General features: G+C 47.5%; 1 protein-coding gene across 2 annotated transcripts in view; it reads left to right on the top strand.

Annotated features, from left to right (window-relative positions):
- Positions 1-3,938: 3,938 nt before the first annotated feature.
- Positions 3,939-25,164, top strand: part of NFRKB (nuclear factor related to kappaB binding protein) — a 50,485-nt gene continuing 29,259 nt past the window's right edge. For both annotated transcript variants that reach the window (XM_082273853.1, XM_082273852.1), the window contains exons 1-9: positions 3,939-4,061; positions 7,565-7,709; positions 8,220-8,421; positions 12,364-12,491; positions 14,835-15,009; positions 15,102-15,203; positions 17,783-17,856; positions 20,133-20,217; positions 23,206-23,383. In XM_082273853.1, the coding sequence (XP_082129979.1) occupies positions 7,575-7,709; positions 8,220-8,421; positions 12,364-12,491; positions 14,835-15,009; positions 15,102-15,203; positions 17,783-17,856; positions 20,133-20,217; positions 23,206-23,383 (1,079 nt within the window). In that variant the 5' untranslated portion in view covers positions 3,939-4,061; positions 7,565-7,574. The remainder of the gene's footprint in view (positions 4,062-7,564; positions 7,710-8,219; positions 8,422-12,363; positions 12,492-14,834; positions 15,010-15,101; positions 15,204-17,782; positions 17,857-20,132; positions 20,218-23,205; positions 23,384-25,164) is intronic.

The following is a 25,164-nucleotide window of genomic DNA, read 5'->3' as shown; positions in this document are numbered from 1 at the left end:
AAGGTTTTGCCGGCCGCCATTTGAGGAGACCAGTGGTCTGCCTCGAGGGTTTTTTTCCGTTGGAAATTTTTCTTTTGAGTCTCATTCTTTGTTTATAATGAGCCTTTAAAACTTTTAGTTTGGCACCGGTTGGGCCTTCTAGATTGGATTTGATTTTTGTCAATCCCACCCCTCATTTGTGGCACTGCTTCTGGATGTCCCAGCTCTTGAGAATCAAGAAGACTACGTCTGTCAATGAGCGATAGAGAAAAATGGATTTTTGTAAGATCTTACCGTAAAATCCTTTTCTCTTAAGCTCATTGACAGACGTAGTACCCGCCCCTCTATCATTGAGTTGGGTTGGGTTAAATTCTCTGTTACTGCTTTAGAACAGAACTGATTCCCTGTAGCAGAGAGAGGGAGGATATACCCTCAGGGACTGCCCCTAAGGTGGAGCCAGAACGTTTTGTCTTTCTGCCTAGTCCTACTCCTGCGGAGACAACATAACCCAGCTCTTGAGAATCAAGAAGACTACGTCTGTCAATGAGCTTAAGAGAAAAGGATTTTACGGTAAGATCTTACAAAAATCCATTTTTCCCTTGTCCGCAGCTAACTCCTTCTTTCCCTTGTCCGCAGCTAACTCCTTCTTTCCCTTGTCCGCAGCTAACTCCTTCTTTCCCTTGTCCGCAGCTAACTCCTTCTTTCCCTTGTCCGCAGCTAACTCCTTCTTTCCCTTGTCCGCAGCTCACTTCTTTTCCCCCTTGTCCGCAGCTCACTTCTTTTCCCCCTTGCCTGCAGCTCAAGTCTTTTCCCCCTTGTCCGCAGCTCACTTCTTTCCCCCTTGTCCGCAGCTCACTCCTTTTTCCCCTTGTCCACAGCTCACCTCTTCTTTTCCTTGTCCACAGCTAACTCTTTTTTCCCCTTGTCCACAGCTCACCTCTTCTTTTCCTTGTTCACAGCTAACTCCTTTTTCCCCTTGTCCTCAGCTCAGCCCTTTTTTCCTTGTCCACAGCTCAGCCCTTTTTTCCTTGTCCACAGCTCAGCCTTTCTTTTCCTTGTCCACAGCTCAGCCCTTCTTTTCCTTGTCCACAGCTCAGCCCTTCTTTTCCTTGTCCACAGCTCAGCCCTTCTTTTCCTTGTCCACAGTTCACCACTTTTTTTGCCTTTAGAACTGGCATGGATTCAACAAAGTGTTGGAAACATTCCTCAGAGATTTTGGTCCATAGTGACATAATAGCATTACGCCGTTGTTGCAGAGTTGTGGGCTGCACACCCATGATGCAAATCTCCTGTTTCACCAAATTCCAATGGTGCTCTATTGCAGTGGTCCTCAACCCTGGCCTACAGGGCCCACTAACAGGCCAGATTTGCAAGATAACTGAAATACATCCCAGGTGATATCATTTGCTGCTCAGTGATTGCAGTACTCTAGTCTGCATCTCCCCAAGGTAATACTTAAAATCTGGCCTGTTAGTGGGCCCTGAGGACCGGAGTTGAGGACCACTGCTCTATTGGATAGAGATCTGGTGACTGTGGAGGCCATTGGAGTACAGTGTAGGGATCGACCGATTATCGGAAACACCACTATATCGGGGGCCGATATGCACATTCTCCGATATATCGGAATCGGCCCCTGAGGTTACCTATATTTAGTGAAAGTGCCGGGGTGATGCCTGCAGCATTAAAAAAAAACGATATCGTTCGATCACTAGTACAGTGACCTCATTGTCATGTTCTAGAAACCAGTGGTGAGATGATTGAGATTTGTGACATGGTGCATTATCATGCTGGAAGGAGTCATCAGAAGATGGGCACACTGTAGTCATAAAGGGATGGACATGGGCAGCAACAATACTCAGGTAGGCCGTGCTATTTAAACAATGCTCAATTGCCACTAAGGGGCCCAAAGCGTGCCAAGAAAATATCCCCCACACCATTACACCACCAGCCTGAACCGTTGATACCAGGCAGGATGGATCCATGCTTTCATGTTGTTTACGCCTAATTCTAACCCTACAATCTGAATGTCACAGCTGAAAGCGAGACTCATCAGACCAGGCAGAATAGTGTTATATTTAAAGTGTTACTAAACCCAGGATCCTGCATTCACTATATCTGGTCTCTCACAATACACAGAACATAGAAATGCAGTTATTTTAGTAAATATAAACTGCTAAATACCTTTTCTCATCAGCAGCATATCCACTTAATCCCCGGAAGGTCTTCATGACCAGGCCATTTTTTGAGATACTGCACTGTGCTATTTTAACGGACAATTGCACGGTCGTGCGACACTGTACCCAGATACAATTTATGTCCTTCTCTTTTCTCACAACTAGAGCTTTCTTTTGTTTGTATTTGATCACCTCTGCGATTTTTATTTTGTGTGCTCTAAAAAAAAAAAAACCACAATTTTGAAAAAAAAAGAAAAAATGTTTTACTTTATACTATAAAACATTCCCAATAAAAAAAAATCGAATTTCTTCATCAATTTAGGCCAATATGTATTCTGCTACAAGATCTCCATCTTCCTCTCTGCCTTGTTAACATAGGAAGACCGCCATTCTGCCTCTCCTGTGAACGATCCCCTGATTGGCTCCCACTGTGTCAAATCACAGCAGGAATGGGTCGCCGGTGGCATGTACGGTATTTCATGCAGGAGGGCCGCCCTGCCGAAGTATATCTGCGTGGGGCGGTCTTCAAGTGGATGTAGCAGTCTTGTGATTTCTATCAGTGTCTGGTTAAAGCTTGTAGGAGTTTTCATTCTCTTCTGACTGTCCTATGAGGCTGCAGGACCCCTGACCCTCTGTCAGGACAGTGCTGATTGGCTCTGTGCCGATCACATGCACCCTCCCTCTCTAGCAATACACACCAAACCGCATTTAGAGAGCTTCACAAGGGTGTTCTATCAGGAGATGAATTGAGGACCAGAGGAGACAGGATCAAACAGCTTTTTTTACACAATGCGGAGGATTAACCCCTCAGGTTCCACAGTGAGTATAACAAGCATGCTTTACTGCAGTGGTCCTCAACTCCGGTCCTCAGGGCCCACTAACAGGCCAGATTTTAAGTATTACCTTGGGGAGATGCAGACTAGAGTACTGCAATCACTGAGCAGCAAATGAGATCACCTGGGATGTATTTCAGTTATCTTGCAAACCTGGCCTGTTAGTGGGTCCTGAGGACCAGGGTTGAGGACCACTGCTTTACTGCATACACACTGATTTTACTGTTTAGTACCGCTTTAATCAACACATTGCTTTTCACATATACTCATACGGTGCGGTCTGACTGCATGGCTGGCTGATAACGTGCATTCTGACCATGTGCTTCGAGCACGCGGCTGGCTGTCGCGTTGCGCTCCGATCACGCGTTCAGCTGTCGTGGTGTGCTCTGATCACACGGCCGGCGGTGCGCTCCGGTCACGCGGGTGGCTGTCGCGTTGCAATCCGATCACGCGGTCGGCTGTCGCGGTGCGTTTCGGTCACGCGGCCGGCTGTCGCGTTGCACTCCGATCACGCGGTCGGCTGTCGCGGTGCGTTTTTCGGTCACGCGGCCGGCTGTCGCGGTGTGCTCCGATCACGCGGCCGGCTGGCATTCACAGGTAACATACAATGGAAAGTTTTGGTGTCAGGACTACAAGTACTGTAATTCCAGTGGTCACCACCATAACATCAGTGTGGGTGAGGCTTTATACAGTGCAGAGACCGGGGGAGGGGCGGGACACTCCCTTGGAGGAGGGAAGAGTTGTCCAGATTCCTCCCCCTCTCTCAGCATGCTACCAGCGGGCGGACCAACACTCTGCACTCCTTATAACATGTACCGGAGTGTACGCTGACTCCTGTTCTGGGAAAACACCAAGGGGTGGAAATCTCCGTTCACTCCTGGTGTATACAAACCGGAAGTGACGTCGTTGAAGAGTTCAGCAAGTTTGAGTTTTCCGCCGAACACCCGGATCCGGAAGTGTTACTTTCCTGTGCGTGTTTGTTTCCGGAGCGAAGCTTCCGGCAGGCTGAGCGGAAGCCGGTACCGGGAAGAATGAAGCGACGAAGGAGAGAACGGAGCACCAAAAAGGGGAGGAGGTGAGAGAAGGACTAAAACTCCCAGCGTTTCCTGCACAGAGAGAGATAGGGGGACTACAACTCCCAGCATGTCCTGAACAGAGATAGATAGGAGGACTAAAACTCCCAGCATGTCCTGCACAGAGAGATAGAGGGACTATAACTCCCAGCACGTCCTGCACAGAGAGAGATAGGGGGACTATAACTCCCAGCACGTCCTGCACAGAGAGAGATAGGGGAACTATAACTCCCAGCGTGTCCTGTACAGAGAGAGAGATAGGGGGACTATAACTCCCAGCGTGTCCTGTACAGAGAGAGAGATAGGGGGACTATAAATCCCAGCATGCCCTGCACAGAGAGAGAGATAGGGGGACTATAACTCCCAGCATTCCCTGCACAGAGAGAGAGAGATAGGGGGACTATAACTCCCAGCGTGTTCTGCACAGAGAGAGAGATAGGGGGACTATAACTCCCAGCGTGTTCTGCACAGAGAGAGAGATAGGGGGACTATAACTCCCAGCGTGTTCTGCACAGAGAGAGAGATAGGGGGACTATAACTCCCAGCATTCCCTGCACAGAGAGAGAGATAGGGGGACTATAACTCCCAGCGTGTCCTGTACAGAGAGAGAGATAGGGGGACTATAACTCCCAGCGTGTCCTGTACAGAGAGAGAGATAGGGGGACTATAACTCCCAGCATGCCCTGCACAGAGAGAGAGATAGGGGGACTATAACTCCCAGCATGCCCTGCACAGAGAGAGAGATAGGGGGACTATAACTCCCAGCATTCCCTGCACAGAGAGAGAGATAGGGGGACTATAACTCCCAGCGTGTTCTGCACAGAGAGAGAGATAGGGGGACTATAACTCCCAGCGTGTCCTGCACAGAGAGAGAGTTGGGACTATAACTCCCAGCATGTCCTGAACAGAGGGAGATACGGGAACTATAACTCCCAGCATGTCCTGCGTAGAGAGCGAGATAGGGAGACTATAACTCCCAGCATGTCCTGTCATAAACAGAGAGGAGCTACAACTCCCAGTATGTTCTTGTATACGGGGGGGGCTGGAACTCCCAGCATGTTCTGTACACAGGGGGACTAGGACTCTCCGCATGTTCTGTACAGGGATAAGAGGATTATAACTCCAAGCATTCTCTTTAACAGAGAAAAGGTCTAGAACTTCCAGTTTGTCCTGCTATAGAGAGGGTAGGACTATAAGTCTCTGCATAACTTGCTCAGAGCTAAAGAGAGAACCATAACTCCCAGCATGGCTTTGAATCTGTGCAGCACAGTTTGTTTATATATTTCTACTTACCTGAGATGAGGGGAGAGAGTGATAATTACAGCAATCAATCATGGAAACCTAAAGTGGTTCTAAAGCCTGAGTGTCTGCACTCCCCCCATTAAGGTAATAAACACCCCAATATCCCCCCCCCACACCTACATTTTTACCTGAGTCTGCCAGCGACCCAGCGCTATGCCTGTCTGAAGTCTCCCCTCCTTCCTCTTCTCACAGGGACTTGGGCAGCAGTGGGAACCATTGGCTTCTGCTGCTGTAAATCAAATACTGTGCGGAGGAGGCTGGGCTGTGTGTGTCAATAAACACACACAGCCATGCTCTGCAGCGAGCTCGCATTTGTGCGCCCCCATAGCAAGCAGCTTGCTATGGGGGTGCATAGAGAAGAGGAAGAGTCTGGAGCACCATTGGGGGATTCCAGGAGAGGATGTTTGGGGGCTGCTGTGTGCAAAACCATTGTGCAGAGCCAGTAGGTATAACATGTTTGTTGGTATTATTAATAAAAAATAAATAAATCCAGCCTTTACAATCACTTTAATTCATAATTGTGTTGTATTCTCTGCGTGTCTTCTGCGCGGCGTGTGCCTTGTGTCTCCTGCGCGGCGTGTGCCTTGTGTCTCCTGCGCGGCGCGTGCCTTGTGTCTCCTGCGCGGCGCGTGCCTTGTGTCTCCTGCGCGGCGCGTGCCTTGTGTCTCCTGCGCGGCGCGTGCCTTGTGTCTCCTGCGCGGCGCGTGCCTTGTGTCTCCTGCGCGGCGCGTGCCTTGTGTCTCCTGCGCGGCGCGTGCCTTGTGTCTCCTGCGCGGCGCGTGCCTTGTGTCTCCTGCGCGGCGCGTGCCTTGTGTCTCCTGCGCGGCGCGTGCCTTGTGTCTCCTGCGCGGCGCGTGCCTTGTGTCTCCTGCGCGGCGCGTGCCTTGTGTCTCCTGCGCGGCGCGTGCCTTGTGTCTCCTGCGCGGCGCGTGCCTTGTGTCTCCTGCGCGGCGCGTGCCTTGTGTCTCCTGCGCGGCGCGTGCCTTGTGTCTCCTGCGCGGCGCGTGCCTTGTGTCTCCTGCGCGGCGCGTGCCTTGTGTCTCCTGCGCGGCGTGTGCCTTGTGTCTCCTGCGCGGCGTGTGCCCTGTGTCTCCTGCGCGGCGTGTGCCCTGTGTCTCCTGCGCGGCGCGTGCCCTGTGTCTCCTGCGCGGCGCGTGCCTTGTGTCTCCTGCGCGGCGCGTGCCTTGTGTCTCCTGCGCGGCGCGTGCCTTGTGTCTCCTGCGCGGCGCGTGCCTTGTGTCTCCTGCGCGGCGCGTGCCTTGTGTCTCCTGCGCGGCGCGTGCCCTGTGTCTCCTGCGCGGCGCGTGCCCTGTGTCTCCTGCGCGGCGCGTGCCCTGTGTCTCCTGCGCGGCGCGTGCCCTGTGTCTCCTGCGCGGCGCGTGCCCTGTGTCTCCTGCGCGGCGCGTGCCCTGTGTCTCCTGCGCGGCGCGTGCCCTGTGTCTCCTGCGCGGCGCGTGCCCTGTGTCTCCTGCGCGGCGCGTGCCCTGTGTCTTCTGCATGCTCTGTGTCTTCTGCGCGGCGTGTGCCCTGTGTCTTCTGCATGCCCTGTGTCTTCTGCATGCCCTGTGTCTTCTGCATGCCCTGTGTCTTCTGCATGCCCTGTGTCTTCTGCATGCCCTGTGTCTTCTGCATGCCCTGTGTCTTCTGCATGCTCTGTGTCTTCTGGGCGGCGTCCGCTCTGTGTCTTCTGGGCGGCGTCCGCTCTGTGTCTTCTGGGCGGCGTCCGCTCTGTGTCTTCTGGGCGGCGTGTGCCCTGTGTCTTCTGGGCGGCGTCCGCCCTGTGTCTTCTGGGCGGCGTCCGCTCTGTGTCTTCTGGGCGGCGTCCGCTCTGTGTCTTCTGGGCGGCGTCCGCTCTGTGTCTTCTGGGCGGCGTCCGCTCTGTGTCTTCTGGGCAGCGTGTGTCTTCTGCGTGCCCTGTGTTGTCTGCGCGGCGTCCGCTCTGTGTCTTCTGCCCGGCGTCTGCTCTGTCTCTTCTGCCCGGCGTCTGCTCTGTCTCTTCTGCCCGGGGCGTGCACTGTGTCTTCTGCCTGGGGCGTGCACTGTGCTTTCTTGCTGGCTGTACTCCACTAGTGGCAGAGGTGTTACAGAATAAAGAGGTCTTTACCAGACTATTACTAGAAAGTGGCAGATTTATCTACCTGCCCCCACCTCCCCGAGCATATTTTAGTTACTGTATTTCCTCATCCTTTGTCTCCTCCTCTAGATAATCAGTCATGGATCCTCTGGACATGATGCTGAATGATCCCCTGGATCTGGGGTCGGGTATGGACAACCATAGGACCCCCATCATGGAGGAGTGTTTACTGGGAGGAACCAGAGTCAACCTTCCTGAAGACCTGCTGGAGGATGTGAGTGGCCATATCTGTGTGTGTGCTGAGCTCCAAGGTACTGGCAGTCTGAAAAGAATGCAGCTGATTAAAGTATATGTAAAGTTTTAACTTGGATGGAGTGGAAAGGGTTAGACCCCTTGTCAGGTTTTTATTGCTGTCTCCACTGGGGAGATACACAATTTCTAATTGTCCTCTGTTCCGGTGAGAACTGTCTAAGAGGGGGTTTTCTTTCGCCTTGGGCAGATTTTCTCCCATCTCCTTTGTGTCTCAGTGACAGGAAGTGAAGGAAAGTCTCCCTAATGGACACAGACAGCAAACAATAAACCAACAGAGGTTTTATCCTTGTCTACACAATCCACAGCTTAAAAAAAAAAAAAAAAAAAAAAGTTTTGTCTATACATGTGTAAAAGAAACATGTTCAGTTACCTGTAGACTTTGCGGAGCTCATGGTTGGGATTTCTGATTATTCGTCCACCTCTCCATCCTTTATATATGATAACCTTTTTCCTATTTGCCACCCCCTCTCAGCCTGAACTGTTCTTCGATGTGGTCGGTTTGGATACATGGAAGAACGTCTTGTCTGACTCTCAGCGGGAACATCTCAGGCAGTTCCTACCATCCTTTCCGGAGGACAACACCCGCCAGCAGGACGACATCATCCAAGCTCTGTTCCGGGGAGACAATTTCCGCTTCGGCAACCCTCTGCAGACTGCACAGAAGCTCTTCCGAGGTAGGGCCTCCTTTTACTGTTGGCCACATGTTGTCTCTTTGTTAAAACTCACAATTATCACCAGCCCTGATCCATTGTTTGAAACTGTATCGAAGGCCAAGCTTTCCCATTTTTAGTTTTTGTTTTTTACATTTTGGATGAAATGGTTATGGGTTAAAATAGTGGTTGCTAACCTGTTTGATATAGGGGGCCTCCACTGTGGCCCATAGCATCATGAAAGGGCCCCACACATTGTACAGGGTATGTACAGTAATGCTACAGAAAATGGTCAGGGGCTGGACACACTTCAGCACCCGGGCGGAGACTGGGGGGTGCACTTCAGTAGCCAGGCAGAGACTGTGGGGGGTGCACTTCAGTAGCCAGGCAGAGACTGTGGGGGGTGCACTTCAGCAGCCGGCCAGAGACTGTGGGGGGTGCACTTCAGCAGCCGGCCAGAGACTGTGGGGGGTGCACTTAAGCAGCCGGCCAGAGACTGTGGGGGGGGTGCACTTCAGCAGCCGGCCAGAGACTGTGGGGGGGGTGCACTTCAGCAGCCGGCAGAGACTGTGGGGGGGTGCACTTCAGCAGCCGGCCAGAGACTGTGGGGGGGTGCACTTCAGCAGCCGGCAGAGACTGTGGGGGGGGTGCACTTCAGCAGCGGGCCAGAGACTGGGGGGGGTGCGCACTTCAGCAGCCTGCCAGAGACTGGGGGGGGGGAGGGAGGGCACATTTCAGCAGCGGGCCAGAGACCGGGGGGGGAACTTCAGCAGCCCGCCAGAGACTGTGTGGGGGGGCACACTTCAGAAGCCAGCCACAGACTGTGGGGGGGGGGGGCGCGCAGTTCAGCAGCCGGCTAGAGACTGGGGGGGGGCGCAGTTCAGCAGCCGGCCAGAGACTGTGGGGGGGGCGCAGTTCAGCAGCCGGCCAGAGACTGTGGGGGGGGCGCAGTTCAGCAGCCGGCCAGAGACTGTTGGGGGGCGCAGTTCAGCAGCCGGCCAGAGACCGGGGGGGGAACTTCAGCAGCCCGCCAGAGACTGTGTGGGGGGGGGGGCACACTTCAGAAGCCAGCCACAGACTGTGGGGGGGGGGCGCGCAGTTCAGCAGCCGGCTAGAGACTGGGGGGGGGCGCAGTTCAGCAGCCGGCCAGAGACTGTGGGGGGGGCGCAGTTCAGCAGCCGGCCAGAGACTGTGGGGGGGGCGCAGTTCAGCAGCCGGCCAGAGACTGTGGGGGGGGCGCAGTTCAGCAGCCGGCCAGAGACTGTGGGGGGGGCGCAGTTCAGCAGCCGGCCAGAGACTGTTGGGGGGCGCAGTTCAGCAGCCGGCCAGAGACCGGGGGGGGGAACTTCAGCAGCCCGCCAGAGACTGTGTGGGGGGGGGGGGCACACTTCAGAAGCCAGCCACAGACTGTGGGGGGGGGGGGCGCGCAGTTCAGCAGCCGGCTAGAGACTGGGGGGGGGCGCAGTTCAGCAGCCGGCCAGAGACTGTGGGGGGGGCGCAGTTCAGCAGCCGGCCAGAGACTGTGGGGGGGGCGCAGTTCAGCAGCCGGCCAGAGACTGTGGGGGGGGCACAGTTCAGCAGCCGGCCAGAGACTGTTGGGGGGCGCAGTTCGGCAGCCGGCCAGAGACTGTTGGGGGGGCGCAGTTCAGCAGCCGGCCAAAGACTGTTGGGGGGCGCAGTACAGCAGCCGGCCAGAGACTGTGGGGGGGGCGCAGTTCAGCAGCCGGCCAGAGACTATTGGGGGGCGCAGTTCAGCAGCCGGCCAGAGACTGTGGGGGGCTCAGTTTACCAGCCAGCCAGAGACTGTGTGGGGGCGCACTTCAGCAGCTGGCCAGAGACTGTGTGGGGGCGCACTTCAGCAGCTGGCCAGAGACTGGGGGGGGGGGGGGGCGCAGTTCAGCAGCCGGCCAGAGACTGTGTGGGGGGGCGCACTTCAGCAGCCGGCCAGACACTGTGTGGGGAGGGCGCACTTCAGCAGCCGGCCAGAGTCTGGGGGGAGGGTGCACTTCAGCAGCCGGCCAGAGACTGTGTGGGGGGGGTGCACTTCAGCAGCTGGCCAGAGACTGTGTGGGGGGGGGGTGCACTTCAGCAGCTGGCCAGAGACTGTGTGGGGGGGGTGCACTTCAGCAGCCGGCCAGAGACTGTGTGGGGGGGGGGTGCACTTCAGCAGCTGGCCAGAGACTGTGTGGGGGGGCGCACTTCAGCAGCCGGCCAGAGACTGTGTGGGGGGGGTGCACTTCAGCAGCCAACCAGAAAGTACAGCCCTGCTCCAGCTGTGGTTGTAGATGGTCAGAGATTGGGGACATGTAACATAACACTGCTAGAGATTATTTCTAATACAGTCAGCACTCTCTCCATCCCTTTTGATAATTGACTGGATATAATAAATGAACTGGATGGTAGAATCCAGTTTACTACATATTTTCCTTTACTGTCCCTGAATGCACACCTAGGCAAGGAACACACTGAGCAACATGTAGTCCTCGCACCACAGGTTTGGCACCAGGAGGGTAGAACCTTATTCATGTTTTTATTACTCCAATAGAAAAAACAGATAATCCCAGCTTTTAGGTAGAGCGTCTCTGGCTAAGGATTATATAGGGCAGTGGAAGGGTTGCAATGTTAGGCAGCACTGCACAGCCACTTATAAAAAAACTGCTAAGAAGGCAATGAACTGCTTTATAACTCCCATACAAGGTGGTAACGGGCAGAGGAGCTGGCAGGGAAAGTTAAACATTAACCATAGATCCAGACATAAAACCAAGAACTTAAAGATCCAGCAATAAGGAGTAGCTGCGAAAAAAAAGATAAATATAACAGCACACATCAGACATTGTGTATATTTTGGTGGTTCCAGGCTTTTAAACCTAGTATGCAGTGATATGTAGATTTGAAACACTGTTTCTACTATTTGTTGGATTTTAACATTTGTAATCAGATTCATTTTTTTTTTTTGATTTTTTTTTGTACTACTTGGTTGCCTTAAATCCCATTTAGAGGTATTTGGTTAATTTTGAACTTGCAGATCAATGTCGGCTTTTGTAAATTGCAGTTGTCAGGACACCGGCAGATCTGTTCCAGGGAGCCTGTGATGCTGTGGGGAAAGCCTGGAGGTGCAGATTGTTTTACAGAGCAGCATGGCGGCCATGTTCAGCGTGCTGAGCAGGGAATCCAGAGAGCTCTGTGTGTGGCCAGGAGGCTGGGTTGCGTCACTGGTTGCTATCCTAAAGCATTTTGGAGTATTCGCTCCTTTGTTGAGTCAACGTGCTACCTCCCTGGTGGTTCGTAGATTAAAGGGATTGTAAAATCTCTGTTATTTAAAAAAAAAAAAATATATATACTTGCCTCTTCTGTGCAGTTGGTTTTGCACAGACTGTTGCTATGGAGGCACCCGAGCCGAGTCAATTCAGACACGGAGCCGCGGCCAGCCCCCCTCTCTCTCCTGATTGGCTGACTGACTTTGACAGCAGTGGGAGCCAATCGCGCCACGCTGCTGTCTAAGCCAATGAGAAGGGGAGTCCTGGGCAGCTGAGAAACATCTGCAACATCGCTGGATAAAGATGTGCTGAGGGGGCTGCTGCAAATGTATAGAATGCATTAAGATAAAAAAAGCCTTCTGCCTTTAAGCGCAGTGTGAGAAAAAGGTTTCAGAGGAGGTCCAGATGTGGCTTCTTGCAGTTGTGCTGAAATGATAAAGTTTTGCAAGCGTTGACCTTTACATTGTGCTGTCAGCTGTTTTTCTCTGGATGTGTTTATAGTTCGGGGAAAGGAAGAACCCCTGCTTGGCATTTGCATTTCGCCAGCCGAGGAAGTGATCCACAATAGAGGACTTGAGAACTATGGGAATTTTTTTTTATCCAATAATTAACTTTTTTTGTTTTTATTTCAAGTGAGCAGAAGCAGATCTCTGCACATTTTTGCTTTAGCTCTTTTTGTAATGTACACTTTCTTCTTTATTCGTGTTAGATGGCCACTTGAACCCAGAAGTGGTGAAGTACCGCCAGCTCTGTCTGAAGTCACAGTACAAACGTTATGTCAGCTCACAGCAGCAATATTTTCACACTCTGCTCAAGCAGATCCTGGCCTCCCGAAAGGTGAGTGTGAGCTCAAATGGAAAATACATGAGAGGGGTCCCCTGGCCTCCTGGAAGGGGAGTGTGAGGTCAGATGGGAGAAACCTGAGAGGGTTCCCCTGGCCTCCTGGAAGGCAAGTGTAAGCTCAGATGGGAGAAACATGAGAGGGTTCCCCTGGCCTCCTGGAAGGGGAGTGTGAGCTTAGATGGGAGAAACATGAGAGGGTTCCCCTGGCCTCCTGGAAGGGGAGTGTGAGCTTAGATGGGAGAAACATGAGAGGGTTCCCCTGGCCTTCTGGAAGGTGAGTGTGAGCTTAGATGGGAGAAACATGAGAGGGTTCCCCTGGCCTTCTGGAAGGTGAGTGTGAGCTTAGATGGGAGATGCATGAGAGGGGCCTCCTGAAAGATAAGTGTGTGCTCAGATGGAAAAGACATGAGAGCAGTCCCCTGGCCTCTTGGAAGGTTAGTGCAAGCACTGATGGGAGAAACAGGAAAGGGGTCACCTTACTTCCAGTAAGGTGAGTGTGTGCTCAGATGGGAGAAACACAAAAGAGGTCCCCTGACCTCCCTGAAGGTGAGTTTGAGTTCGGATGGGAGAAGCATGAGAGTGGTGGCCTAGCTTCCTGGAAGGCGAGCGTGTGCTCAGATGGGAGAAACACAAAAAGGGTCTCCTAGCTATCTGTAAGGTGAGTGTGTGCTCAGATGGGTAGATACATGGGAGGGTTGTCCTGTCCTCCTGGTAGGTGTGAACTCAAAAGGGGGCCCTCCCTAAAGGTAATTGTGAGTTTGGATGGGCGATTGCATGAGTGGGGCCTCCTGGCCTCTCAGAAGGTGTGTGTGTGTGAGCTAAGTTTGGTTAGACGGAAGAAGAGAATAACTCGCAGTGACTATTCTTAAGCAGGTTTGTACAAGGCAGTGCCTGCTCAATCTTAGTGCATACTAAAGAAAGGGGACTTAAAGTGCTGGAACGCTAGAATTGTATTTATATGTTCATTTTGTATGGATATTATCTAACGGTTCGGTGGTATGATTATGGAGAATCTGGATATTAGATTGGCAGCTTCAACGACCACCTTTTGATTGTGATGAGTATTGGAGTGCCGCAATTTAATGTTTAAATCCTAAACGTACGTTTTTTTTTTTTAATTTTTTTTTTTTTATGAAGACAAGTTACTTACAAAATCCAACACGTTTTGGGAGTTATACCCTGTCCTCTTTATCAGGGTTTGAAGAAACAAAAAAACAATGTATAACAACAAAAATTAATGAATAAGTAGGTATTCCTACCTGCTGCCTGACGGATGCAGTGCAAACCTAATTATTCATTGATTTTTCAGTCTTTGTACATTGTTATTTTGTTTCTTTAAGCCCTGCTTAATGGGACAGTGCATTTCCAGGCATAATCCTTCCCCTTTTTTTTTTTTTTTGTACTTTTTATTTATGAATACAATAAAACCTTCGGGAGAGAGTAACTTGGTTTGAGAGCATTTTGCAAAACGTTTCTATAAATTTTGACTTGATAAACAAGCGATGTCTTCATATACAAGTAGCGTCACCTCACAACTGAATATAAAAGAGTAGAAAGGGGCTTCTAGGTGTAGCTATATGGTTACATTTAATGAAGGTACATCAATTAGCAATTCACATGCTTGATGATTAAAACTGGCACATTCAATTATGCAGGCATCCGGAGTAAAGCTGTCCACATAGACCGTCCTCTGCACCGCCATCAACGTCATCACTTCCACACTGCGCTCTGAGCGCTTGAAACCTCGCTTTCAGATCACTCTACTGCACAGTAAACTTCCGGATCACGACTGCAGATTTTTGGCAGTGAGGAGAATGGTCTATGTGGACAGCTTTACCCCAGATGCCTGCATACTTAGATGTGCCTGTTTTATGCTCGCAATCCAAGGTTTCACTGTAGTTCATTCCTCAATATTGACTCAAATAACTTTTTCAGCGCCCTGTTCCCCTTTCATAGTCATCTTTTACCTGATGTTCCTGCCTGCATTCCTCTCTCTCATTTTTTTTTTTTTGTAGCATTGTTGCCCTACTCCTTCGGGACCTTCCTGTAGATTTCATGTCTTCTGCAGAGCGAGTTCTAGCAGGGCTCCTCCTCCGAGTCACGTGTAGGAAATAAAGAAAGCGAAGGCTGTGCAGTTTTTGAGCACTTTAAAGTGTTAAACTTAATTTATATTACATTTTTTTTTAAATGCATGAATGCTTTGAAATGGATACCCCCTTTTTTCATGCTATACTGCTTTTATATCAAACTTCTACGATATTGGGGTTAACGTTTGTCAGTTTAGGTGTGTTTCTCCTTCCCTGGTTATATGTTATGTATGTTTTCCCCGGCATGCAGGAGCTTTTGGATCTTGCCAGAAAGAATGGTCCAGACCTTGTGATGAAACGGAAAGCCACTTCTCCACGGAACACGCCTGAGGAGAGAGAGAGGAGGGCACAGCGGCGGTACCTGAAGATCTTGAGAGAGGTGAAAGAGGAGTGTGGGGATGGTACACTGTCTTCGGAGGAGGAGGGTAAGAATCTGGCTCAGAAAGTATGTCTTATCAGGAAGTTCTCTGTTACACATGTTTAGTTTGTTTCTTATGGATTTTTATTTTGTCTTTAGATTTAACCTCTTGGCTCCCGGGGTCGCCCACCAGTTCTCCAGGTACTAGCGTACCACTCCGCTCTGTCCCCACTCTGTCCACACAGGATATGAAAACTGCAGGTAGGTCCTGCAAATACTTGTATGTCATTGTTTAATGCTCTCTTGAAGAGGACTCCTTATGTGCAAACTGTGCCTAGAAAAGGCATATAGAGGGCAAAGTACTAGTCACAGCAACTGATCATTTCCTATTAACCTACTATGGCTTTTTTTGAATTCCGCCATCTTGGTAGAGGCAGGGCTTTGCTGGCTAGTGTCAAAGTGACCCCACTGATGACTGTTGATCTTATGACTGGTGGGGTTGATCAGGAAGAAGCAGCAGGAGAGGTGGAGGAAGCACAGAGCCACAGAATGGATGAAGCAGAGAGATCCTTGCACTGTATTTCTTAAGGTACAGCTTATTCTCCAGAAAAGAGTGAGCAGTACAATAATGTGGCACCTCGATTGTAGACTTGTTTCACATTGTGTATCCTGGGCCATCTTACCGAATGGGCACGCTGGGAAGTTGCCCAGGGGCCCCACTTGCCCGGGGGGCCCCACCTGCCCAGTGACCCAGCCCCAGGCAAGCATTAGTCCTGATTCCTGTGTGCATCCCGTCACCAAACTTAGCAGGTGGCAAGCGCCTGTCGGCCCTGTGCTACTGTCAGGCCACTTGGGCGGCGGAGGGGGGGCCCACAGCTGCAGGAATGCCTGTCGGCCTCCATGGGAACAGGCACACCCAGGACAGTCAAGTCTGACTCCCGTCCGTGTGTGTGTTCACCAGACCCAGCCGCCGAACTTGGAAGCTGTCATAAGCCTGGCACTGCTGTACCAATAAATATTGCTTTATTGATAATTTTTATTCTCATCTGTGATTGTGTAGGCAGGGCCCCAGTGCACTGCATTGCCCGGGGGCCCCTTAATGCTCTTAAGATGGCACTGTGTGTATCTGTGTTGAGGTGCCCATTTTGGTAGAGGAACAGGGATTTCCTCGTGCCAGGTAATGATGAAGTAGTAGTGAGAGGCAGAAGAATCGCAGATCCCCATAATGAATGAAGCAGCGAGGTGCATGCAATACAGACTCCTCTCTAGCAAGCAGCACAGTAGTGACAACACCAAGTCTCACACCCAGTCTGGTGAGATTAGAAGTCAGAAGCAGCAGCACCCTTAGATAACCTCACATTGCAGATATACACCTGTTCGGAATCAGAAGAGGAGTACCTAGGTATTTAGGAAGTGCACTGCTATTTTCAGGAGGAATTCAAGACAAAGGGTACATTTTTAGGGTACTGCTTAGGCACAGTTAGAATTTCTAGATTTTCCCTATAAAAAAGAAAATCTTCACTTTTTATGCTTGTTCACTTTAGCTCCCAGAATCCTCTTTCAGTCTCAAATAGCAATTGAAGACATGGGAAAACCATAAAAATCAAGTTTGCCTTTATGCTTTTGCTATAACGCTTGTAAACATTTGCAAAAAAATATTGTTTATTGTTCACCTGAGACCATTTAAAGTGGTGGTACAGTAAACCCCCATTATATCACAGTTCAGTTTTTGCGGTCCCGGTATTTTGCGTTTTTTTTTTTTTTCTGTAAGACCTATTAATATTATTTAACTAAATAAATCATTGTTAATTAAATATTTTTGTGTTTTCCATTGTTCTTGCTCTGTCTCTCAGTATCTTTTATGTGTTTTAAATGTGTTTCTGTTGTTTTAAAAGTGTGTTTAAAGACCTTAAAATGCTTTTTAAAGTACAGTGAAAGTTATAAAAACATGCCTAGAGTGTATTTAAATAGGGACTTTCTTTACTTAGTGAATTCTCACTTTTCGCGGGTGGGTCCGGAACGTAACCCCCGCAATGGAGGGGGGTTTACTGTAACCCTAAAAACCCTTTTCTTTGGCAGCCCATCTCCTTTATCTAGCCATAACACACTGTGTAAGTCTTTGTTTAAATTACTCTAAATACCTTTTTACTGTTATCTTTAGGCCAGTTACGTGACTCCCAGCCGTTCTGCTACTCTAGGGCTACAGCGGGAGGAGCCAAGATCTCCCTCGAGCATCAGTCCAGAGGTCACGTGACTGCCATGTTGGCTGCTTGGCACCTCCCACTGTAGCCCTCGATTTTAGTAGCAGAGCGGCCCATAAACACGTGACCGGCCTGAAGATTAGTGGAAAAACGTATTTAGAGGCATCTGTTTAAACATTAAACAAACACTTATACAGTGAGTTATCACCAGATAAAGGAGAGGGGCTGCCAGGATATTTTATAAAGGTTTTTTATATTACAAATCGCGACAGGGAGGGGGCGGAGACAGCTCACACAGACACGGGAGCTGACAGGCAGAGAGGGAGGAGGTGAGGAGGACAGGAGAGCTTACCGGATGACGGAGGGACATAAGCTGACCATGGTAGTCAGGGCTCAGCTGCCATGATTTTTGTGGTCGGCTCACAGAGGGGAACACAGAAAGTGGCAGGATCAGCCAGGTTTTTTACAGTTTAGAGAGGGGCAGGTTAGACTGCACAAGCACTGTGTTGCTTAATCTGCTATAAGGGAACAGGATGTCGTCCTTTTTTTTTTTTTTTTTTTCGGTGGTTACTATAACACTATAACATTTTTTGGTGCAGAAAAGTGGGACATTGTAACTTTGACATCTGTTTAATGCAGATAAAGTTGATCTGACAGAGCGGGACTTGAAGATGATGCTCCGGAGACATCGAGAGAAACGGAAGCTTCAGCCAGTGAGTGTGCATCATCATCCACAATCAATGGAAAAAAAAGCATAATTACCAAAGCTATTTGGGTTTCTTCCAGTCTAAAAGGAACATAAATACTGTATATAAATCATGCTAGTTGCAGGGGCCTCCCAGTATATGCTCCTCCCTTTGATTTCAGGGACAGCGGACCTGAAGAGGTTGCACATCTGGGTTTTTCTTGATAGGATTATATATATATATATATATATATATATATATATATATATATATATATATATATATATATATATATATATATATATATATATATATATATATATATATATATATATATATTATTTTTTTTGTGTCCTAGTAGTTCTCACTTTTTCAGTCTTTTCTCTGCCTGAGGAGAAGCAACTATCCACATGAGCACAGAGGCTCTAGTTGAGCTCTTCCTTCTTCACATTCGCCTCCCTTAAATATAGTCACAGACAATATGAAAGTGTGTGAAATAAGTGAGGGAATTGGCGCTGTCTACTAAAATAAAATATATAATGAGGATGATAGTATATAAAAAATATATAATGTGAATAGTGAAAAATTAATGCGTAAACTAATACGTGATAAAAAACATCCAATAATGTAAAAATATATAGTAAAGTGACATTGTGCATAAGGTTGCCCCTGTAAAGTGACCTGTGCACATAAATGATGGATATATTGAAGTGACCGGGTGCTAGTAAATAAGCAAAATAACTTATATTCAGTGAACCAAAATTAAAGTGACTAAGTGACAGGATAATAGGTGACAGGGTAATAGTCCAAAAAAGGTGACTAAGTGGCTTAAAAAATCCAACAAGTGGATAAAGTGACAGGATAATGATCTTAAAAAGTCCAACAGGTGGATAAGATGACACAAATCTTCGTGTAAAATATACACACTGGTAGTGACCCCGTGGTGGGTAGTAGGGTGAGGTGCTCCGTGACCCCTATGGTAAGTATCCCACCCCACACAGGGGTATAGAGTGGGTATAGAAATACTACTATTTTTATACTATATATTTTTACATTATTAGATGTTTTTTTTACCACGTATTAGTTTTACACATACATTTTTCACTATTCACATTATATATTTTTTTATATACTCTCATCCTCATTATACATTATATATTTTATTTTAGTGGACTGTGCCAATTCCCTCACTTATTTCACAAACTTTAAGCATAATGTTGCAGTTTTTATTGGAGGATGGAGCTACAAACTAAATAGAATAATAAAAAAAAAGTTAAAATAAACCTTAAAAATGTGTACAGGATGCAGAGAATGGAATGAAAAAGATGTACAACTCAAAGAAAAAAAAAAGCTTGTATAATATGCAGCATACAACAAAGGAATCCAGGGGTATAGGCAATCATTTGGAAAGGGGAGTTTAGTCAGAGGACAAAGTGCTGAATAGAATATTGCCACTAGGAAGCTAAAGATGCAACCCTTACCACACTAAGCTGGATTCTCGAGTACTATTTAGCATCAAGTGGTGCCTCCAGACCTAGATACCACAAGGCCAAAGAGAAACGGTGCAACCAGTTAATGCAGGCCAAGACCACGATTGGTTAGAATTGGAACATGCATGCATAACTACCATTATCTATCCAAATAGATAGTTATCCAATTGAAATGTTTTCCCTAAATCTGTTACACTCTAGTAGAGTTACATAGACTGGAGTTATATCCCACTTGCCTTTGTTTCAGTGGTGGTGATGAAGAAGCAGATATTGCTTCCTCTAGTCTTGTTGCTATATTCAGCCGTTCTAGAGAGAGGTACATTTCTTTATAGCCCTATCCTTGGGATTTCCCAATACACTGTATATACACCCCTCAAAATCTGTGTTCTCAGTATACTTAAAGCTGTACAACCACTGAAATATACTAAATTGTATTTTTATACCTTTTATACTTTTATGCAAAAAAACCCCAAAAAACAAAAAAAAAATAAAAATAAACTATCCTAACAGAAAAAAAACCTGGCTCCCCCAAGCCTGTTGAAATAGAAGGGCTATTAAATGCCAATCTCCCTCTCCCTAAATTGACCTTCAAATTAAGGTGCAGACCACGACACTTTGACAAAATGTGGCCCAGATCCTTTATTACGTTTCCCTCCTAGAACCCTGGTGATCCCGTGTTGTGATTAGTATCAGAGTTCATTATATACAAGGGTAATGTGTACTTCTTTCCTCAGAATACTGGGACCCACCATGGAACCATAAGCACAATTTACATATGTGGTCATATAGAATCCTGTCATCATTCTTTTGTAGGATCACCCTGATCTGATGACAGAAGAGGTCTCCATGAATGACATAATGACTCGGGTCAATGCTGGCCGCAAGGGATCTCTAGCAGGTAACTGACACTTTGTTCATCTATGGCTCCTTGTTGTTTTCAGAATTGTGAAACGGCTCTGCCACCTAAACTGCCAAAATCTTCCTGCAGTACAGGCAGGTTCTGCTAGTGGGAAGAGGACTTTGTATAGAAACAAACACAGTGGGCCATTTTCCCATTGCGTTAAAATAACTTTGTAATAGGAAGCTTTTAGGGGCTGCCATTGCTGGGCTTCTTTTGAAAATACGGTTTGCCTGGCTTCTTTCTTTCATGGCCAAATCACCTTAAATAGAACCTCCAGGGAACGGACCATTCAGCAAGCTGCCAACACCATCCCAGAAATGCTGAAGTTGTTTTTAATGTCAGGAAATCCTCTTGTCACATGATCCTGTGCTGCTCACGTTTCCTGTCCTCCAGTGTATGTGTGTGGGAGAGGGCGGCAGGGCCAGGCCCAGCTATAAGCTGAAGAGGCACTTCCCCCATGTAGCATGCTATGAGTGGTAGATTAAAAAATATCCTACAATAGTAGCGCCACTGACTGCATTGCCAGCCAATCAGCAGCACATATTTTTTTAGACACTGTCGCTACTCCAGATTGTCCACCTACAGAGATGGTGTCCATATTCCATGCTCACAGGGAGGTTACAGAATTGTGAATGGCAGCACCACTGCCCAGATTCTGCACCCACCACAGGGAAGGTTATGGCATTGGTTAGTAAATTAAAGCAGACTTGGTGCCTCTAGCTGGATTCGCAGTGCCAGATGCAGACTAATAGGACAGAATCAGAGCTGGATAAAGTGGTGCTTTAATCTATTTGTGGCTGTCTGCTTAGGAGAGAGGCCACATCTGGAGTATGCTGTCCAGTTCTGGGCACCGGTCCTCAGGAAGGATGTGCTGGAACTGGAGAAAGTCCAGAGGAGGGCAACAAAAATAATTAGGGGAATGGAGGACATCAGCTATGAGGAAAGGCTACAATCACTGAACTTATTCTCTCTGGAGAAGAGACGATTGAGGGGGGATATGATATCAATGTACAAATACTGTACTGGCGACCCTAGCATAAGGAACAAACTATTCAGAGAAAGGGAATACAATAAGACACGTGGCCACTCACTAAAACTAGAGGAAAGTGGAAGTGCGTAAGGGGTTCTTCACTGTAAGAGCGGTAAGGATGTGGAATTCTCTTCCACAAGCAGTGGTATCAGCAGGGAGCATTGATAGTTTCAAAAACTATTAGATGGGCACCTTAGAGACCACAACACACAGGGGTATACAATGTACGGTTAAAAGCAAACACACACACACACATCATAGGTTGAACTGGATGGACTGATGTCTTTTTTCAACCTCACTAACTATGTAACTAAGATGTCAGTAAAGGGTTAATACCTGGGTCGCTCTTCAGGCTGCTGGGGGAAGGAGGTTGAAACAATGAGAGCCAACAGCGAGAGAAAGCAGAACCCAACACCCTCCACCCACCTTAGGGACACCTGTACCTTTGTATCCTTGTATTGGGTGCCAGAGGACCTTGTGCAGGCACTGATGGGTGGGTCTGAGTTAGGATCCCAGAGGGGTGGCAAAAATACTTTGGCATGCTGATCTAAGGCACATGCTGAAAACTGAAATACTGGCAATGACAGGGATTAAGGTAGCTGAGCCGTGAGGTGTAGCAAATGAATGCTGAGAGGGAAATTAAAGGCTGTCAGTAGTTTGACTGAGTTCTACGTTTATAAGCGTGAACAGTTTATTCAGCAAACCGGTGAATTGTGATTGGATAGTTATTGCTGCATGCTCATTGCTACTATAGTTAACCTGAATCCTGCTACGGTGTAGCAATCTGGGCTTTATTTTTTTATCTGAAGGGCTTAAAGGAAACCTATCATAACAGAAATATGAAGGTTGACCCCCTGCATATTTGCTCTGAGTCAGTGACTTAAAATACTTAAGCCAATTATTAAGCTCTGGTTCGGTTGTTATATTTAGCAAGGAAGCTGATTGCGAGGTTCAGGCTCTCTGCCCAATCTCCGTTGTGTACGCAGTGGATCCGAACGGTCTATTCCATACTCAGTGGAGAAAAGAATACTTAACACCATAGGAATTCTCCAAAGAAATTTGTAAATATCTGGCAGTGTTGGCTGAAAAATTGGGGGGGGTTGTCCCCCCCCTGAATATTATGGATAGATTATTACAGATGTAAATGTCCTGTGGCCAATAGTATGATCTATTTTTTTCTATTGCTTCGTCTTTTACTTTTAAGATATATAAAGTTGAATTGATGCTACTTTTAATTACTTACCTTAGTGACTCAGTGGGTAATTGTTGTTACTTTACTGATCTTGCTTTTGCCATATACAGTATTCCAGGATGTTTAGTAGTTCAGGAAATTTCTATTTTGTATATGTTTAAGTATGTGGTGTCTTCTATTGGATTATAATACTTGCCTAAATACAGACTGATATGAAATATTGTGATATTTTGTGCTTTGACATACTGTATTATATATATTTTGAAGTTGAGGCTCTGCTGCCAGCTGTATGTATCTTATGATGCCTTGTACTTTCTCAATCAAAGTTACTTGATTAAAAAAATATATTTACTAAAGCCAGTTAGCATAATGGCCAGGAGGGATCAATGATGGCAGCATAAGCATTTCTCATGACTGTCACTAATGTCACAGTAATATTGCATGCTGACTATGTAAGGTTGGAAAAATAAAAGTGGGATTCCTATTCCAATTGGCTGTAGAATTGGAACTTTTACTCATATTATCATCCCTCAGATAGGTGTTACAGTGATTACCGGTTTTCTGATGGAGGGTCATTATTGATAGTGTTAAGAAGTCCTCTCACCATATTCCTCACTGAATCCTCCAGTTCCTCAGGGAACTAAGTGCATGTAGTGCTTTGTCCTGTTTTGATAGGTGCTATGAATGCTGAGATAGTGAGGGTGGCAGTGCACCCCCTTCCCCATCTTGCACTCTGTTCTAAACTGTCATTGGTATCATTCAGCACTTTATGACTTGGCTACAATGAAGAGACGAGTGAAGGAGCGGGATGAGCGGAAGAGAAAAAAGATGAAGCCAATAAAAACGGAGCCAGAGGATTTCCCAGATGCACCTGAAGAAGCAGAAATAATGCCAGCACTCCTTCCTTCTGACTCTCTCAACCTGACCTCTGTGAAAGAAGAGTAAGTCCAACCGGGATGTATAGTTCATTCCCTTTACATTGAAGGGAATTTATCAAAACTAGAGCAACTAGAATCTGGAGCAGCTTTGCATGGTAACCAATCGGCTTCTATTTTCAGCTTGTTCAGCTAGGCTTTGAAATTTAAAGAAGAAATGCAGTTTTAATAAATGTCCACCATTATGTTAGAGTATTATTTTATACTAAGTGAGGTCAGTTTTTTTTTTTTCCCATTTACATCTTTAGGTATCAATTAAACAAAAAATAACCACGCTAAGCACACTAAAAAAATGTGAACAGTAATAAACCAGTGATAAGATAGTGATAAATGTAATAAAGCTGCAGCTACAGTGGGAATACACCAAATAGCAAATAAAAAGGATAAAGCTGCGCTAAATTGAAATAAATATTATAACAACATATGCATAAATGTGAATATGAAATAAACAATCTGAATCAGAACGCAATAACACAGTATCTATAGACAAAATACCATAGTGTACAAATAGTTAAAAATATGAAGATAGAAGTAAAGTCCAAATAAGATGTGCGATGTGCAGGAAATAGAAAACAAAAATCCTCCACCGCATTATTGTGACTTCTTCCTCAGAAACCAGTGATAAGTGCCAAAGCCAAGCTATGCGCTTACCAGAAGAAGGTGTAATTAAGCCCTTCAATATATTCAAGTGGTATGGCTCCAATCTATTCCAATGGACATCACTTTAGTCTCTCCTGTGAGGTCAGCCCAGCGGTGGACTACGATCCAACCAGCACCGTAATGCAGACAACCGGACTCAACCACTCTCCAACTCCTTACTGGGAGAGATGTTTTTTAGGCATCAGTAGAGGAATCCCCACCATCCTCTTTCCTCTATATAGTTCTTAAGTATCACTAGAGCGATCACTAGCAGTAGGAAGGAGATCCTGGTTCCCTTGTATAGAGCTTTTGTTGGACCTTATTTAAAATACTATGTCCAGATCTAAAGACTTTACTTAAAAAAAAAAAAAGAGCTTAGTGGTTTTCAGGGCTAATCACTAGGCTGTGCATTTTAAAGTGATTATAAAGTCTAATTAAAAAAAACAAAACAAACGTGTTATTTCCTGCTCTGTACAGTTGGTTTTGAACAGAGTGGCCTGGATCCTCCTCTTCTCAGGTCCCTATTCTGTGCTCCTGGCCCCTCCCTCCTGTTTAATGCCCCCACAGCAAGCAGCTTGCTTTGGGGGCACCTGAGCCGAGTCACAACTCCCTGTGTCCTTTCAGACACTGGGCTGTGACCTGGCCCCGCCCACTCTCTCCTGATTGACTGACTGACTTTGACAGCAGCAGGAGATAATCACGCCACGTTGCTGTCTTAGCCAATGAGGAGGGGAGTCCTGGGCAGCTGAGACTCTCTGGCTACATCGCTGGATAAAGATGGGCTCAGGTGTGTATTAGGGGGGCTGCTGTACACAGAAGGTTTTTTTTTTTTCACCTTTATGCGTTAAGATTCACTTCCGGTTCACAAATGATGTCAGACATCGCATGTGATTTGGAGCACACTGCTCTGCAAATCACATGCAATGTCTGTGCAATGCAAATTCAGCCATACAGATTGTATGGCTGAATTTGCATCGCATTCGGACAAAACTTGCACAGGATCCTTTTTTGGGGTCTGCACCAGAATCAGATCGCATGAGTATTCACACCTATGCGATCCGATTCATGTCCGAACTGACAGTTTGCACTGCGATATGCGAACTGATCTGGGGGTGTCGTTAACTCTGTATTGACACTCCCAGCGATTC

Source organism: Pelophylax lessonae (assembly GCF_965119305.1).
Source record: "Pelophylax lessonae genome assembly, chromosome: 12".
Lineage (NCBI taxonomy): Eukaryota > Metazoa > Chordata > Amphibia > Anura > Ranidae > Pelophylax > Pelophylax lessonae.
Note: the sequence above shows the minus strand (reverse complement) of the source record. Positions and strands in the feature narration are given on the sequence as shown.